General features: G+C 38.6%; 1 protein-coding gene across 1 annotated transcript in view; it reads left to right on the top strand.

Annotated features, from left to right (window-relative positions):
• LOC146396994 (cytochrome P450 2C18-like) overlaps positions 1-6,480 on the top strand; it is a 47,508-nt gene extending 41,028 nt beyond the window's left edge. Inside the window, exons 8-9 of the mRNA XM_084995016.1 lie at positions 3,244-3,385; positions 6,295-6,480. Of these exons, the coding sequence (XP_084851142.1) occupies positions 3,244-3,385; positions 6,295-6,476 (324 nt within the window). The 3' untranslated portion in view covers positions 6,477-6,480. The remainder of the gene's footprint in view (positions 1-3,243; positions 3,386-6,294) is intronic.
• The last annotated feature ends 10,624 nt before the right edge of the window (positions 6,481-17,104 follow it).

Consider the following 17,104-nt stretch of genomic DNA (forward strand, 5'->3'; position numbering starts at 1 on the left):
ATATTTGGGTTATTTCCAGTTTTGGGCTCTTTGAATAAAGATGCTACAAATAATTGCATACAGGTTTTTGTGCCGACCTAAGCTTTCATTCCTTTTGGGTAAATATTGAGGAATGGAGTTGTGGCTTAAATGTTTAACTTTATTGGAAAACGTGCCAAACTGTTTTCTGTATGGCTGTGACCTTTTACATTCCCACACTAGCAACACCTGAGCATTCCAGCTGCTCCTCTCATTGGTGTTAGTGGTCTTAAATTTTAAGACACTGTAGCGATTGTTTAGTGATATTACATTTTGTGTTACTTCTGTTTTCTCATTGAGTGGTGATACATGGCTTCTTTGCTTTTACTTTTTGGCTGATCCTGTGGCATGTGGAAGTTTCAGGGCCAGGGATGAAACCTGCACAATAGCGGCAGCCCTAGCTGCTTCAGTGACAATGCTAGATCCTTAACCTGTTGCAGCACAAGGAAACTTCCTGGCTTCTTTTCATGTAATGATTGGTTATTCATGTGTGTTCATAGGTAAAGTGCTTTCTTAAATTATAATAGTCCTATTTTATTGGACTGTTATTATTTACTTATTACAGTTCTTTCTGTATTTTTGTATGCAATCTGTTTATTGTGCCTAAGTGCTGCAGGTCTTTACTCCCAGTGTGTATCTTTTTCTTTCTGTTTTTGATGTCTAAGAATGTCTTTCAGAGAGCAGACGTTTACAATTTTGATGGGGTCCAGTTTATTCATTATTTCTTTTATGACTTGTGCTTTTTGTGTCATATTTCTTTTCCAGCATGTGTTATTAAAATACTTGTGCTTTTAATAAGTTTTTTACTTGTATATTTAGGCCTATGATCCCTTGAAAGTTTATGTGTACTTATGATGTGAAGTCGTGATTGTACTTCATTTCTTTCTTTATGGATATCTACTTGTCCGGAACAACTGGCTGAAAATACACCTGCTTTTTAAAATCTTAAAGTAACAGTTTCCTGTATTATCATTATTATTATTCTTAATTGTATTGTATTTCTGTCTTTTTGAAAGGCTTACCCACATAACATGGAAGTTGCCAGGCTAGGGGTTGAATTGGACCTACAGCTGCTAGACTTTCCCAAAGCCACAGCAATGCAGGATCTGAGCTGCATTTGCTGCCTACACCACAGCTTATGGTAACAATGGATCCTTGACCCACAGAGTGAGGCCAGGAATTGAACCAGTGTCCTCATGGGTACTAGTCACGTTTGTTAACTGCTGAGCCATGACGGGACCTCCTAATTTTTATTTGTATTTTCTTAATGACTTCACCTGTGGCATATGGCATTTTCCAGCCAAAGGACTGTATATAAGCCTCAGCTGAGATCTACATAGCAGCTGCAACAATGCCAGATCCTTTCACCCCCTGTGCCAGGCCAGGGGTTGAACCTGCACCTCCATGGTCACCTGAGCTGCTACAATTGGATTCTTAACCCACTGCACCCTGGTGGATACTGTCTGTATTATTTGTTTTAAAATATACAAGGCAATAATTTTAAAAGTAAAATTATAGACCTTTAATATGATAAAGTGTGGAATTACCCCCAGTTTTGAATTAAAAATATTTTAAAATTTAAGTAGTATTTAAACATAAAATGGATGTATATAATATAAATGAAATTTGTATGTATATCTACATTTTAACTGCATGTCAATGAGTCTTCTATTATACTTAACACAAGTACATCAGTATGTACCTGAACAAGGACTTTATCTACATAGCAATAAAGCCGTCACACTAAAGGAATTATCATCTATACAATAATTTTATCTCATATATATGCTATAACTACATGTTCTTAGTTATCCTAAAATATCTTGTAAAGCTTGTTTTTTTTTTTTTTGAGAGGACATCTGGTATCCAATCAAGGCATAGGTATTTAATTTAATTATCTGTGCCTTTAGTCCCTTCTTTTCAAGAAGAGACACTATTCCTTTAATTCATTTAGGTACATTGACAGTTTTGAAAAACTGGGACAATTATTATGTTTACTGTTCCTCATTCTGGCCATGTGTGATTGTTTCCTTGAGATTAGATTCCAGTTCTGTGTATTGCACAATGAAATTACATATGTGATTTTGTGTTGTCCTACTGCATCACAGTTTGGCTGAAGACATGTAATGTCAGTTTGTCCCATTATCAGTGATGCTGAGGTAATCCTTTTTTAAGGAATGTGTGTGCATATTGCTCCTTTGTTGAGGTTCTACTTCTCACAGGTAATTAGTAAACAAATATCTATGATATAGTACTTTAAAGAACTTGTGAATACACTGTTTCCTAAATCATTCATCCAACAAGTGTAGCATTAATTGATGATCTTTACCTGAACTGTTGGAAATAGATAATTTTTCTAATTTGATCATCTCACATTTTTAAACCTAGAATTCATCCTTAATGAAGTGTTCCCCCACATTTTAAACTGAGAGAAACAAATTTCCATCCCAACATAAATACTCAGCAGTTGTTAGTGTATTTATAATATTATCCACAAAGTTATTTTTCCTCTTGGGCAAATTTTCTTTTTTATTGTGATAAAATACACATAACATGAAAATCTCCATTTTAGCTGTCTTAAAGTGGACAATTCACTGCAACATAGTGCCTTCACAATGTTGTGCATCCATAGCTACTCTCTAATACCAGAGCATTTTCATCCCTCCAAAAGGAAATGCCTCACGCAGTAAGCACTCATTGCCCAGTCCTCCGTCCCTCCGTCCCCTGATAACTTCTGATCTGTTTCTGTGTGTATGGATTTACCCTTTGCTATTTTTAATCACCTCAAACCTCTCCTTTCAAAAGCCCTATAAACAGTTTCCAAACACATCTGACTTTTCAAGAGCCAGCAGAGGCTTCCATTTTAAACCATAATCTGCACACGAGACGTGTGTAAAACTGAAGTAATGAAATAGAGCAAAGGGTGGGACAGAGAACAGTGTCCAAACATTGTGATAAATAAAAGGGGATTCGGATATCAGCACGCAAGTGACTGCGTACTCAGTCTTTCAAATGCTTTTGGAGGCCACTTGAGTAACCTCATTGCCACTGATGTTAAGCTCATCCCTCTTTTGCACTTGGCCTGTCTGTCTGGGATTGCCATTGCCCTTATGTAGACCTGGGATCCCTCAACTATAGATCAAAAGATTGGAATAAATGATTTGCAACATTTCTTCCAGCTCCATGACTTCTTTATAACAAAGTATATCTTTATTTTCATCCCAGGGCACGACTGTATTAACATCACTGACGTCTGTGCTACGTGATGACCAAGAATTCCCCAACCCAGAGGTGTTTGACCCTGGCCACTTCCTGGATGAGAGTGGCAACTTTAAGAAGAGTGACTGCTTCATGCCTTTCTCAACAGGTAATGAACATTAATTGCCTTAGGCACTTTAGGGGACAAGATATCTTTCAGAGAATGGTTGGAACTCAATGGTGCTCAGTCTGGAGCTGGTGGAATTGCTTTTTGTCCATGATCCTGAGCACCAGTCCCAACGCCATGCACTTTCCACCCCATCATCATACATCCCCTGTATCAGTAGTCTGGGAAAGTGACCCAGTTCTGCCAAAATGAAAAAGCTAGAAAACAGATGGATTGAATCCTACCTCTTTGATAGATCCCTGAGCTCCCCAAGAGCTCCTCTTAACAAATAAAACTCATTTAGGTTTTCCTTGCCTGACATAAGAAAGGCATAAAAGTCCACAACTTTTGAGTATTTGCTGTAATGTCTCAGTCCCCAGCTCTTCACAAGCACTGAAGGGGCAACAAACTGGCTCACATCCTAGTTAGGGAAGCAGATTAGTAAACACATCACTGTAATCCAGGAAGAGTAGTGTGGTGGGAGAGAAAAGCACAGGCTGCTCATGAGACAAGGGGGGAAACTGCCCGCTTTCTGATCACTCATACCCTACAGAGAGGCATAATATAGAATAAGTAACATTCTAATCACACAAGAGCAAAGTAAGAGAAGAGGGTGGGGTGATTTTTATAGGAACAGGACATTTCCTCTAGATTGAAAGGGTCAGGACTTGCCATCAACTGTAGTATCAGGATTCCTTGGGAGTGTGGCCGGATGTTCTGCAGTGGTCCCAGAGCACCATGATCTTCCTCCACTCGTGATCCTAGGCCTTGGAAACTGGTTCTCCATGGCTACAGTGTGTGCCTCGTCTCTGGCCATAGAGTAACCTTCATGCCATTGATGGCTTTTGATGCCTGCTTTGGGTCTTGCTCAGTATGTACCAAGATGTCAAGGACTGGGCCTTCCCTTCAAAAGCATACATTTTTGCAGAGCATAAAAACAATTAAATGGAGACTTGTGATTCAGGGTGATCCATGCTTCAGCTAAAGCATGAATATAATTCTGAGGAAACCCAGAGAGGGCAAGATTCTATTGCCTGTGAAGATCATAAAGAGAAAGTGACATGGGACATGGATCCTGAAGGAAGTTTAGGAGACGAGCACCTTAACCAAATGGAAAAGCACGAGTCAAAGCTAGAAACCTCATGGTGCATTGGAGATTGATGAAAGGTGTATATGGCTAGGTGAGTGTACAGAGGAAGGACAACATGAGGGCATGGTGAGAAGATAGTCATCTGCCAGTTGAGGGTGAGGCCTTTGAAGAAATCATAACAGCCAACACCTTCATCGTGGATGTCTATCCTCCAGAACTGTGAGAAAATTAACTTCTCTTAAGAGAAACCCAATATACACAACATGTGAGTCAATTATACTCCATTGAAATTTTTTTAAAAGAGAGGCAATGGGCTGGAGATCACCCTGAGCTGTGCCAGCATTTAGAGAATGACGGTTTTTATGAATATTAAGTGTGTACATACCAACAAATGCACATTATCTTTTTCCTGGGCACATTTTTTGGTGTTAATCTCTGCTGGCTTGATCTGTAAGTTTCTAGAGTGTGTTAAAATTTCCAGAGTACATTTTGGCCTTCTTGCTTTTCTCAGTAACAACAACAACAGCCACTACCACCAGTATGGAGGTTCCTTAACAAACTGAAAACAGAGTCACCATATGATCTAGCAGTCCCACTCCTAGGCATATGTCTGGACAAAACTCTAATTCAAAAACATAAATGCACTCCAGTGTTCATAGCAGGACTCTTTGCAATAGGCAAGACGTGGAAGCAACCTAAATGTCCATTAACATTGATTAAAGGAGGTGTGGCATATGTACCCAATGGAATATTACCCTGCTATAAAAAGAGAATGAAATCATGCCATTTGTAGCAACATGGATGGAACTAGAACTTATCATCCTAAGTGAGTAAGCCAGAATGAGCAAGACAGATACCACATAATATCAGTTAAATGTGTAGTCTAAAATATGGTACAAATGGACTTAATTGTGAAACAGAGATAGACTCCTAAACATAGAATACAAACATATGGTCACCAAAGAGAAAATGGGGTGGGGTTGTGGTAAGTTAGGGGTTTGGCGTTTGAAGATACAAATGACTCTATACAAAATAGATACACAGTGAGGTCCTACTGTATAGCACAGGGAACTATATTCACTATCCTATAATAAACCATAATGGAAAGGACTATGAAAAAGAATACATATTTTATATATAAACTGAATCACTTTGCTGTATAACAGGAATTAACACCACATTGTAAGTCAAATGTACCTTAATTTTTTAAATGCCTGGATATGGCTAGCCCTGGGAGTAGGTCGTACAATAGCATAGCACTGAAGAATGGAAGGAATGATATGGAACATTAGACTGGGAACAAAGTATGGAGGGCCAGTTCAACCCATCTGGACCTCATCTCATGAAACAGGTGGGAGAGAGACATTGACTATTTTACAGTAGAAGAGTGACACATTTAGCCATGTGCTTTTGCAAGTACATGAAGGAAAAATCTTTGGCTGAATTTGGTGCCAAAGGTAGGAAGGAAAATACAGATACATGAGGTCCCTCCTTTCAGTTCTTTTCTTCTCAACCCGCCTGCACAAGCAGAGTGGAGGTGTTTCTGCAAAGTCGGATAGAAACTGGAAATGGAAAAGAGCAATTATAATGTGGGAATATGTAATGAAGTGGTTGACATAGAGCTGAACGCAATAAATATTTGTTGAATGGAAGGTTCCCTTTAAGCTATTTGGTGGATCGAGAGTATATCCAACCTCTGTCTCTCTAACCATCCTTCCAATCCTCCTCCTATTCAGTTATTTGTCAAATAGTTATCACATATTTTCTGTGAGAGTTCTAAACAATATTCTGGGGTCAAATCCCCTATGTGTGTTATTTTCAGGAAAACGAATTTGTGTGGGAGAAGGCCTGGCCCGCATGGAGCTATTTTTATTCCTGACTAGCATTTTACAGAAATTTACCCTGGAACCTGTGGTTGACCTAAAGGACATCGACACCACCCCCATTTTAAGTGGGTTCAGCCAAGTGCCACCCTCATACCAGCTCCGCTTCATTCCTGTATAATGAAGAGCAGACCCTGCAGCTGCTGCCACACTGTTCTCTGTAACTCGTCCTCTTCTGGGCTTCGTTCACCTCTTTCTCATTACCAGGGGTGCTCTCTCTGACTTCCCATCTTGTATCTCCACATTCTCTCAATACCCAGTGAATATCCAACCTCCATTAAAAATTTCTTGAGTTTTACTGCACAAATGTATGTTCTATCTTTATACTCTGTAACATTCAAATTGGCTATCACATGTGTTCATTGTTACCTAATATTGAGTTAGTACTGTGTTATCACTGTGAAACAGTAGAGTGATTGATATAAGCCAGTATGTAGCTGTTTGTCCTCTGCATTTCTAAATAAAAAGCATCACACTTTGCTGAGCCAGTCTCAGACTTTCCTTCTTTTGTATGTAATGCAGGTAAGAAATGAAAGAAAATAGAGTCGGAAGAGGCCTTTCTTGTCTTCATAGTGATAAGAACAGAGAAGGAGCAAGGGGAAGAGGGCAGAAAAACTCTTTTTGCTGAGTGTCATCTAGAGTTACTTGAGGTTTGGGTTGGAAAATGAGAGAAACTCTGTCTATGAGCAGCCAGCCCTAACCTGTAGAGAAGTGAGAACATCAACATTAGGGAGGAATGAAGAGTAAGTATTAGAATTTATTACTCTGGTTTATGTCAACACGAAAGATGCAAAATATTCTCATTACTTTCTATTTCAAACTTACAGGCAAATGTTAATATGTACTTTCGTACTTACAATCATGTGTTCTAAGTGTTATTCTTTTCTCTCTAAACAAGAACAACATCCTGGGAAGATATTAGCAGATTCTATTTTTCTTTCTACATCCCATCACCTTGTTTTCTTCTTAATATCAGTGTGTTGGCAGTTATGATACTTTGGGATCCTGAAGGCTTTAGTCTCATGACATCTCTGAAGTGTAGAGAACTGAGAGATAAAGGGTATGTTTGGGATTTATCCCTGAAACACCAGTAGAAATGAGAGCTAGAATTTCCTATTGCATAGGTGATATTTTCTTTATTTGGAAGGTTTTGTTACAGTTATGTAGGAGGTTTGGCTTCCTTAAAGAAAAGATCTACTAAAATAATTCAGGTCTTTGGAATCAGGTCAGCAATTTACCTTCAAATGGTTCAGAGTAAAGTAATTCTTTCTACATACTACCAAGTTTTCTTTCTGACACTTATATTTCTTTAAACACGGTGTGAAGGTAACTATTGGCTCATATCCAAAATAACTTAGTTGTTCCCATATGAAGACACAGTATTGCCAGTGGACATCTGAGAAGTGCTCAGCAACATTAAGGGTCATGGAAATGCAAGTTAAAATTTTAATGAGATATTCTTATGAGCCATCAGAATGGTTAAAATGAAAAAAGAATTATACAAAGTGTAGGCACGAAAGCAAAGCACCTGGCCTTTTGAGTAAAACTGTAAATGGGTTCTACCATTTGGACAATTCTTTGGCATTCTTTACTGGAAGTCAATGCATGTGTGTCTAGCAGTTCTACTTCTAAGTATGTACTTAAGAGAAATGCAATACATTGGGATATGAAGAAAACATGTATCGGAAGGTATGTAACAGACCAATCAAATGATCACCACACAGGAAGAAAATGAAATGTCCACAACAGTACAAAGAAAAAAAATGATGGAATTCTTTTTCATGACCTGTAGCTTGGTTATACAGATATATTCCCCTGGTGTTAGTGTGTTGACCTGCACATTTAGAACATGTGTATTTTTCTCTTTGTGTATAATGCTTCAATGGAGAAGATTATTTAAAGACAAAGAGATCTCCAGAAGAAATATTTGAGCAGTAATTTCAGAGAGTTTCCCACAATTAATGTCAGACACTATGCCACAGATTCAGGAAACTCAGAGAACATCAAGTAGGAAAAATATCCCAAAGTCTACATGTAGGCACATCATAGTCAAATGCAGAATATACAGACAAAGGAAATGAAAGCAGCCAGAGGAAGAGAACATCTTACCTACAGGGGAACAGAATAAAAATTACGTTAGAATTATCTTCAAAATGAAGGCAGAAAGAGAGTAGAGTGAGATATTTGAGGTATTTAAAGGAAAAAGCTCCCACCCACTTTGATTTATGTATCCCGTGAAATTATCTGTAAAAGTGAAGGAGAGGGAGTTCCCATCATGGCTTAGCAGTGATGGACCCAACTAGTATCATGAGGATGTGGGTTCCATCCCTGGCCTCACTCAGTGGGTTAAAGATGTGGCCTTGCTGCAGCTGTTGTGTAGGTTGTAGATGTGGCTCGGATCCCAAGTTACTCTCGCTGCGATGTAGGACAGCAGCTTCATCTCCAATTTGACCCCTAGCCTGGGAATTTCTTTATGCCTGTGAGGCCCTAAAAAGCAAATAAATAAATAAATAAATAAATAAATAAATAAATAAAGTGAAGGAGAGGAGTTCCCTGCTGACCTAGCAGTTAAAGACTCAGCCTCATCAGAGTTGTGGCCTGGGTTTGATCCCTGGCCTGGGAACTTCTGCAGGCCATAGGGGTGGCTACAAACCTGAAGAGAAATAAGAATTCTTGGAGTTCCTGTTGTGGCTCAGTGGAAACGAATCTGACTGGCATCTTTCAGGATGCAGGTTCAAACCTTGGCCACGCTTAGTGGGTTAAGGATCCAGCATTACCCTGAGCTGTGGTGTAGGTTGCAGATGAGGCTCAGATCTAGCATTTCTATGGTTGTGGTGTAGGCTGGCAGCTACAGCTTGGATTCCACCCCTAGCCTGGGAACCTCCATATGCCACAAGTGCGGTCCTAAAAATGACAGAAAGAAAAAAGCAAGAAAGAAGGACTCTCAGACAAAACAAATTGAGAGGATTTGTTTCCAATACTTGACTGGCAGAAATATCAAAAAGAAGTTTTCTTCAGAGAGAGGAAAAATAATACAAGTAAAAAACTCTAATTCACGTAAGCAAAGAAAGAGCATTCCAGAAGAAATAATGGAAGATGGAAGGTAACATAAGACTTTCATTTTTATTATTAATTCATCTAGCAGAATAGTTTATCTGTGATAATAATAGAAATAATGTGTCTAGTGATTATAGACTGGATAAATGAAATAAGTGAGGGAAGATACATCCATGATGCTAGAGAATATATTCCCATAGTATATAGTATGTTAAATAGAATTGGAGATAGACTTTTGTTGTTGTTGTTGTTGTTGTTGCACTCACAGCATATGGAGGTTCCCAGGCTAGGGATCCCATCAGAGCTACAGCTGCTGAAATATATCACAGCTCACAGCATCGCCAGATCCTTAACCCACTGAGTAAGGCCAGGGATCGAACCCACAACCTCATGGTTCCTAGTTGGAGTTGTTTCTGCTGCACCACAAGAGTTACTCCCTGAAATAAACATTCTTGTCCCATTCCTGATTTTAGCAGAAAATCTTTCAGCTTTTCACCATTGTATATGACATTAGCTGTGGGTTTGTCATGCATGGTCTTTATTATGTTGAGATATATTCTCTCCGTCTCATCTTTGATGAGACTTTTTATCATGAATGGATATTGAAATTTATCAACTGTTTTTCTCATTTATTGAGATGATCATGTGATTTTTATTTTTCCTTTTGTTAATGTGGTATATCATGATAATTGATTTCTAGACCTTAAACAATCCTTACATCCCTGGAATAAATAGCCCTCCCTCACCCCCCTCCCCTGATCATGGTATGTGTTGCTTCCTGTGTAATGTACAATTCAGTTTTCTAATAACTTGTTGAGGATTTTTTCATCAAAATTCATCAGAGATACTGGGCTGCGAGTTTCTTTTTGGTAGTGTTTTTGTCTGGTTTCAGTATCACCATAATGGTGGCCTTGTGGGATGAATTTTGGAGTGTTCCATCCTCTTCAACTTTTTGGGAAGGACAGGTGTTAGGTCTTCTTTATATGTTTGATAGAATTCCCCTATATAGCTTATGTTTGCTGGGATTTTTTTAAATGATAAATTGTGTTTCATTACTACTGATCCGTCTATTAACATTATCTATTTCTTCCTGATTCAGTCTGTGAAGATTGTATGTTTCCAGAAATGGATCCATTTCTTTTTAGGTTGTCCAGTTGGTTGGCGTTAACTGCTTGTAGTATTCTCTAAAAAATTACCTGGAAAGTCCCCAGATATTTGAGACAAAACAACACACTTCTACATCAACCTAGGTCAAAGGGGAATCTCAAGAGAATTAAAAGATATTTTTGAACTAAATTAAATGAAAATCCAACCTACCAAAGTTTATGAGATAGAATGAAAGGAGTGCTTAGAGGGAAATGTAGAGATTGCATTCATATATTAGAAAAGAAAGACGATTTAAGATCAATAATGTAAAATGTCCACCTTAGGGAATTAGAGAAAGAGGAGGAAAATTATATAAAATTCTACAGAAGAAGGAAACCAAATATCAGCAGACACCTATGAAATTGAAAATAAGAAATCAATAGATCCTTGTGCTGTATGGTAGGACCTCTGCCAACCCCAAACTCCCTGTCCATCCCACTCCTTACTCTGTGCCCCTTGGCAACCACACGTTTGTTCTTTATGTCTGGGTCAGCTTCTGTTTTGTAGATGGGATCATTTGCGTCATATTTTTGATTACACATATAAGTGGTATCATGTGGTATTTGCCTTTCTGTTTCTGACTTACTTCACTTAGTATGAGAATCTCTAGAGGTATCCACGTTGCTGCAAATGGCATTATATCCACACAGTACCACGGTGGGCTTCATGCCAAAATACAGAGTGTACCTGGGGCCATAGACTTTTTTTTCTTAATTTTTTTATTCTAGTTAGTTTTAAGTGTTCCGTCAATTTCTGCTATATAGCAAAGTGACCCAGTTGTACATATGTATACATTCTTTTTCTCACATTATCTTGCACATGTTCCATCATGAGTGATTAGATATAGTGCCCTGTGCTATACAGCAGGCGAACACATTGCCTATTCATTCCAAATGCAATAGTTTGCATCTACCAATTCCAAACTCCCACTCCATCCCACTCCTTACCCCCTCCCATGGCCACCACACATCTGTTCGCCATGTCTGTAAGTTTCTTTTCTGTAGATGGGTTCATTTGTGCTATATATTGGATTCCAGATATATGATATGATATCAAATGGCATATGTCTTTCTCTTCTTGACAGATTTCACTCAGTATGAGAGTCTCTAATTCCAGCCATGTTGCTACAAATGGTGTTTTGTTCTTTTTTATGGCTGAGTGGTATTCCATTGTGAATATGTACCACATCTTCTTCATCCATTTATCTGTCAGTGGACATTTAGGTTGTTTCCATGTCTTGGCTGGTTCTCAGTGGTGCAGAGACATGTTCAAGACCAGATCCTTGGTGGCTTCCAGTCTCCCTTTTTGTATGTCAAACTGTGATCACTCCATGAGATTTCAACCTCTCATCAACAGCAAGGACGGGAGATTTTACAGAGAATGAAAGGTGTGGATTCAGTGGAGGTTAGGCAGCAGGGACTTCATTAAACAGACCTGTAGCACAGAACCAGCACAAGAAGCAGACCCAAACCGGAGATGATATGTAGTGGTCATGAGGACCTAAATATCACTGGAATAACAAAACATTACTAGGTTACTGACAGTACTTTACAAACATGTGCTCTAAGAGATATCGTATTTGTTCTAAATTGATTACAGCAGTTATTTCCAAGTTGTTCTAGTAAGGAAAAAATAGTTTTGTCAGGACCTAGTCCCCAAATGTTTTTATTCCTCATGCTTTATTCCCAATGGAAAACAATTTTCACACCATAATAACTCTTTTGATTCTCTCAATTACCTTTGCCTAAGGTAAAATTACTTCCACTTTGTGGATGAGGAAATGAGCCTTGGAGAGTCAGTACGTGGGTGTGGGACACAGTATCTTCAAGTAGTACACCTTACAATGGATCTTCCATCTCATGAATCACACGAGCTTCCTCCACACAAAATTCAGGTCACTAGGGTCACCACTTACAGAATGTGTGCAATATTTTGTGATTCACTCTATTCAATGATGTTACAAGATGTATCAATGTAATTAATAATTACTCCACTATGTGATTAAAACGGGGGCCAGAAAAGTTTAGTTTTGTAATCTTTAAACTTGAGTGAGCCCAAGATTTGGTGTAACCTCTATTAGAACAAAGAGAAACAGTACTTGGCTGCCTAGCGCACACAGCTCTAAACTCTAAAACAACTGCACTAGCTTATTTTAGATGAAATAAACATAGTCACTTTCTTCAGAGCAACCATTTTATTCCTACAGAAATGAATGTCCCTGCTCTGCTCCACATTCCATCTGTCGAAGCCATCTCTCTTTATAAAATGAAAGAGTCAAAGACAATGACTGAGGGTATCTCTGAAATCAAAGTCTAATCCTTCTTTCTTCTAATGAGCAATTAGTGACAGGGAGACAGAATGCTTAGTAAAAAGCCTTGTAGTGGAATCCCAGTTTTTCAACTTCCAGTTCAATGGCATCTCATAACAAATGGCATTTCTGTTGCTGTCTAAATGAACAGGAAAACATAAATATTAAGCCCTCCACTGTCACAGAGTAATGCAAACTTCAGGCTGGCTGGAAGTGAAGATTCTGGGTTTTCTTCCTAAGTAATAGAATGTATTTTTTAGAGCAGTTTTAACTCAAGATATATCTAGACAAAAAGTACATAGTTTTCACACACTCCCTCCCCACACACCCAGCCTATCCCAACATCAACAACCCTCACCAGTGTGGTACATTTCTCATCATCAATGATACAACATTGACAAGTACCATACATATGACATGTCATATAACATAAACCAAAATCAAAGATTACACTCTTTGTACATTCTTTGGATTTTGATGAAAGTAGAATGACATGTATTCACCATTAAAGTATTATATGGGATATTTTCACTGCCCTAAAAATGCTCCATGGCCCATCGATCCATCCCTCCTTCCCAGGGTCCTGGGAATCACTGATCTTACATTATCTCCATAATCTTGCCTTTCCCGGAATATTATGGAGCTAGAATTAGACAATACATAGCATTCAAATTGGTTTCTTTCACTCAGTAATGTGCTTAAGATTCCACTGTGTGTTTTCATGACTTGATTCCTCACTCCTTTTTAACAAGAAATAATATTCTATTCTATTGATGTATCATAGTTTGTTTATACACTCGCCAATTGATGGACACCTTGGTTGTTCCCAAGTTTGGGCATAAATTTATGAATAAAGCAACTATAAATCTTAATTGTATAAATAAATGTTTTACTTTATGAACATATTTTATGAAACCTGCTTTATGAAATGATGCAACCAACAAGGGCCTAATCTCCAAACAACTTATACAACTCAGCACAAAAAAAACCAAACCACCCCTTTCAAAAATGGGCATAAGATCTAGACATTTCTCCAAAGAAGACATATGGATGGCCAATAGGTACATGAAAAGATGCTCAAAATCACTAATTATTAGAGAAATGCACATCAAAACTGCAAGGAGGTACCACCTCACACTGGTCAGAATTGCCGTCATTAACAGGTATAAAAATAACAAAGGCTGGAGACGGTATGGAGAAAAGGGAACCCTCCTATACTGTTGGTAGGAATGTAGACTGGTACAACCACTATGGAAAACAGTATGGACATGCTTCAGAAAACTAAATATAGACTACCATATGACCCCAAAATCCTACTCCTGGGTATTTATCCAAACAAAACTTTCTTTCAAAAACATACCTGCAGGAGTTGCCTTTGTGCCTCAGTGGTTAATGAACCTGACTAGGATCCATGAAGATGTGGTTTCAATCCATGGCCTTTCTCAGTGGGTTAAGGATCCAGCGCTGCAGTGAGCTGCGGTGTAGGATGCAGCTCAGATCCCATGTTACTGTGAATGTGGTGTAGGTTGGCAGCTGTTCCCATGTGATGCTCAGCCTGGGAACTTCATATGCCTCGGGTGTGACACTAAATAGTAAAAAAAAAAAAGGATACATATACCCCTATATTCATTGCAACAGAAATGCCATTTGTTATGAGATGCCATTGAACTGGAAGTTGAAAAACTGGGATTCCACTACAAGGCTTTTTACTAAGCATTCTGTCTCCCTGTCACTAATTGCTCATTAGAAGAAAGAAGGATTAGACTTTGATTTCAGAGATACCCTCAGTCATTGTCTTTGACTCTTTCATTTTATAAAGAGAGATGGCTTCGACAGATGGAATGTGGAGCAGAGCAGGGACATTCATTTCTGTAGGAATAAAATGGTTGCTCTGAAGAAAGTGACTATGTTTATTTCATCTAAAATAAGCTAGTGCAGTTGTTTTAGAGTTTAGAGCTGTGTGCGCTAGGCAGCCAAGTACTGTTTCTCTTTGTTCTAATAGAGGTTACACCAAATCTTGGGCTCACTCAAGTTTAAAGATTACAAAACTAAACTTTTCTGGCCCCCGTTTTAATCACATAGTGGAGTAATTATTAATTACATTGATACATCTTGTAACATCATTGAATAGAGTGAATCACAAAATATTGCACACATTCTGTAAGTGGTGACCCTAGTGACCTGAATTTTGTGTGGAGGAAGCTCGTGTGATTCATGAGATGGAAGATCCATTGTAAGGTGTACTACTTGAAGATACTGTGTCCCACACCCACGTACTGACTCTCCAAGGCTCATTTCCTCATCCACAAAGTGGAAGTAATTTTACCTTAGGCAAAGGTAATTGAGAGAATCAAAAGAGTTATTATGGTGTGAAAATTGTTTTCCATTGGGAATAAAGCATGAGGAATAAAAACATTTGGGGACTAGGTCCTGACAAAACTATTTTTTCCTTACTAGAACAACTTGGAAATAACTGCTGTAATCAATTTAGAACAAATACGATATCTCTTAGAGCACATGTTTGTAAAGTACTGTCAGTAACCTAGTAATGTTTTGTTATTCCAGTGATATTTAGGTCCTCATGACCACTACATATCATCTCCGGTTTGGGTCTGCTTCTTGTGCTGGTTCTGTGCTACAGGTCTGTTTAATGAAGTCCCTGCTGCCTAACCTCCACTGAATCCACACCTTTCATTCTCTGTAAAATCTCCCTTCCTTGCTGTTGATGAGAGGTTGAAATCTCATGGAGTGATCACAGTTTGACATAAAAAAGGGAGACTGGAAGCCACCAAGGATCTGGTCTTGAACATGTCTCTGCACCACTGAGAACCTGAATTTCCTTTGAAATGTACTAAACCCAAGGATGCGACTAACACCCACTAGCTGCAGTCTTAGGGTCTTTGGTTCCATTGTAGCTATGCAACAATTTCTGACCCCAACCAATACTTCCTTAACAGGAGCTCTTACTTGCCAGATCTAAGATGTTCTTGAAAAACAATGTATGTTGTTTTGTGTCTTGCCTTTATAGGCCTATCACATTTCATAGTCTAGTGGAACATGAGTGTTCCTGTTTTCTTTTTTAAAGTTTAAAATTTTGTTGGTGTATAATTGCCTAACAATGTTGTGTTAGTGTCAGGTGTACAACAAAGTGAATCAGTTATACATGTATCCTCAGTTTTTTGGATTTTTTTCCCATACAAGTTATTATAGAATATTGAGGAGATTTCCCTGTGCTACACAGCAGGCCCTTGTTACTTATCTATTTTATATATAGTAGTGTGTATATGTTAATCCCAACCTCCTACTGTATATCTCAAGGCCCCTACATTTCCTCATTTATTTTTTTTAATTTCTTTTTTTTTTATTTTCCCACTGTACAGCAAGGGAGTCAGGTTATCCTTACATGTATACATTGCAATTACAGTTTTTTTCCCCACCTTTTCTTCTGTTGCAACATGAGTATCTCAACATACTTCTCAATGCTATTCAGCAGGATCTCCTTGTAAATCTATTCTAGGTTGTGTCTGATAAGCCCAAGCTCCAGATCCCTCCCACTCCCTCCCACTCCCATCAGGCAACCACAAGTCTCTTCTCCAAGTCCATGTTTTTCTTTTCTGTGGAGATGTTCATTTGTGCTGGATATTCGATTCCAGTTACAAGTGATATCATATGGTATTTGTCTTTGTCTTTCTGGCTCATTTCACTCAGGATGAGATTCTCTAGTTCCATCCATGTTGCTGCAAATGGCATTATGTCATTCCTTTTTTATGGCTGAGTAGTATTCCATTGTGTATATATACCACATCTTCCGAATCCAATCATCTGTCGATGGACATTTGGGTTGTTTCCATGTCCTGGCTATTGTGAATAGTGCTGCAATGAACATGCGGGTGCACGTGTCTCTTTTAAGTAGAGCTTTGTCCGGATAGATGCCCAAGAGTGGGATTGCTGGGTCATATGGAAGTTGTATGTATAGATTTCTAAGGGATCTCCAAACTGTTCTCCATAGTGGCTGTACCAGTTGACATTCCCACCAGCAGTGCAGGAGGGTTCCCTTTTCTCCACAGCCCCTCCAGCACTTGTTATTTGTGGATTTATGGATGATGGCCATTCTGACTGGTGTGAGGTGGTATCTCATGGTAGTTTTGATTTGCATTTCTCTTATAATCAGCGATGTTGAGCATTTTTTCATGTGTTTGTTGGTCATCTGTATATCTTCTTTGGAGAAATGTCTATTC

Source organism: Sus scrofa, chromosome 14, assembly GCF_054392235.1.
Source record: "Sus scrofa isolate SSC_HxYL_T2T_F1_AM1 chromosome 14, Sscrofa_HxYL_maternal_Yorkshire_Landrace_v2.0, whole genome shotgun sequence".
In the NCBI taxonomy this organism is placed as follows: Eukaryota; Metazoa; Chordata; class Mammalia; order Artiodactyla; family Suidae; genus Sus; species Sus scrofa.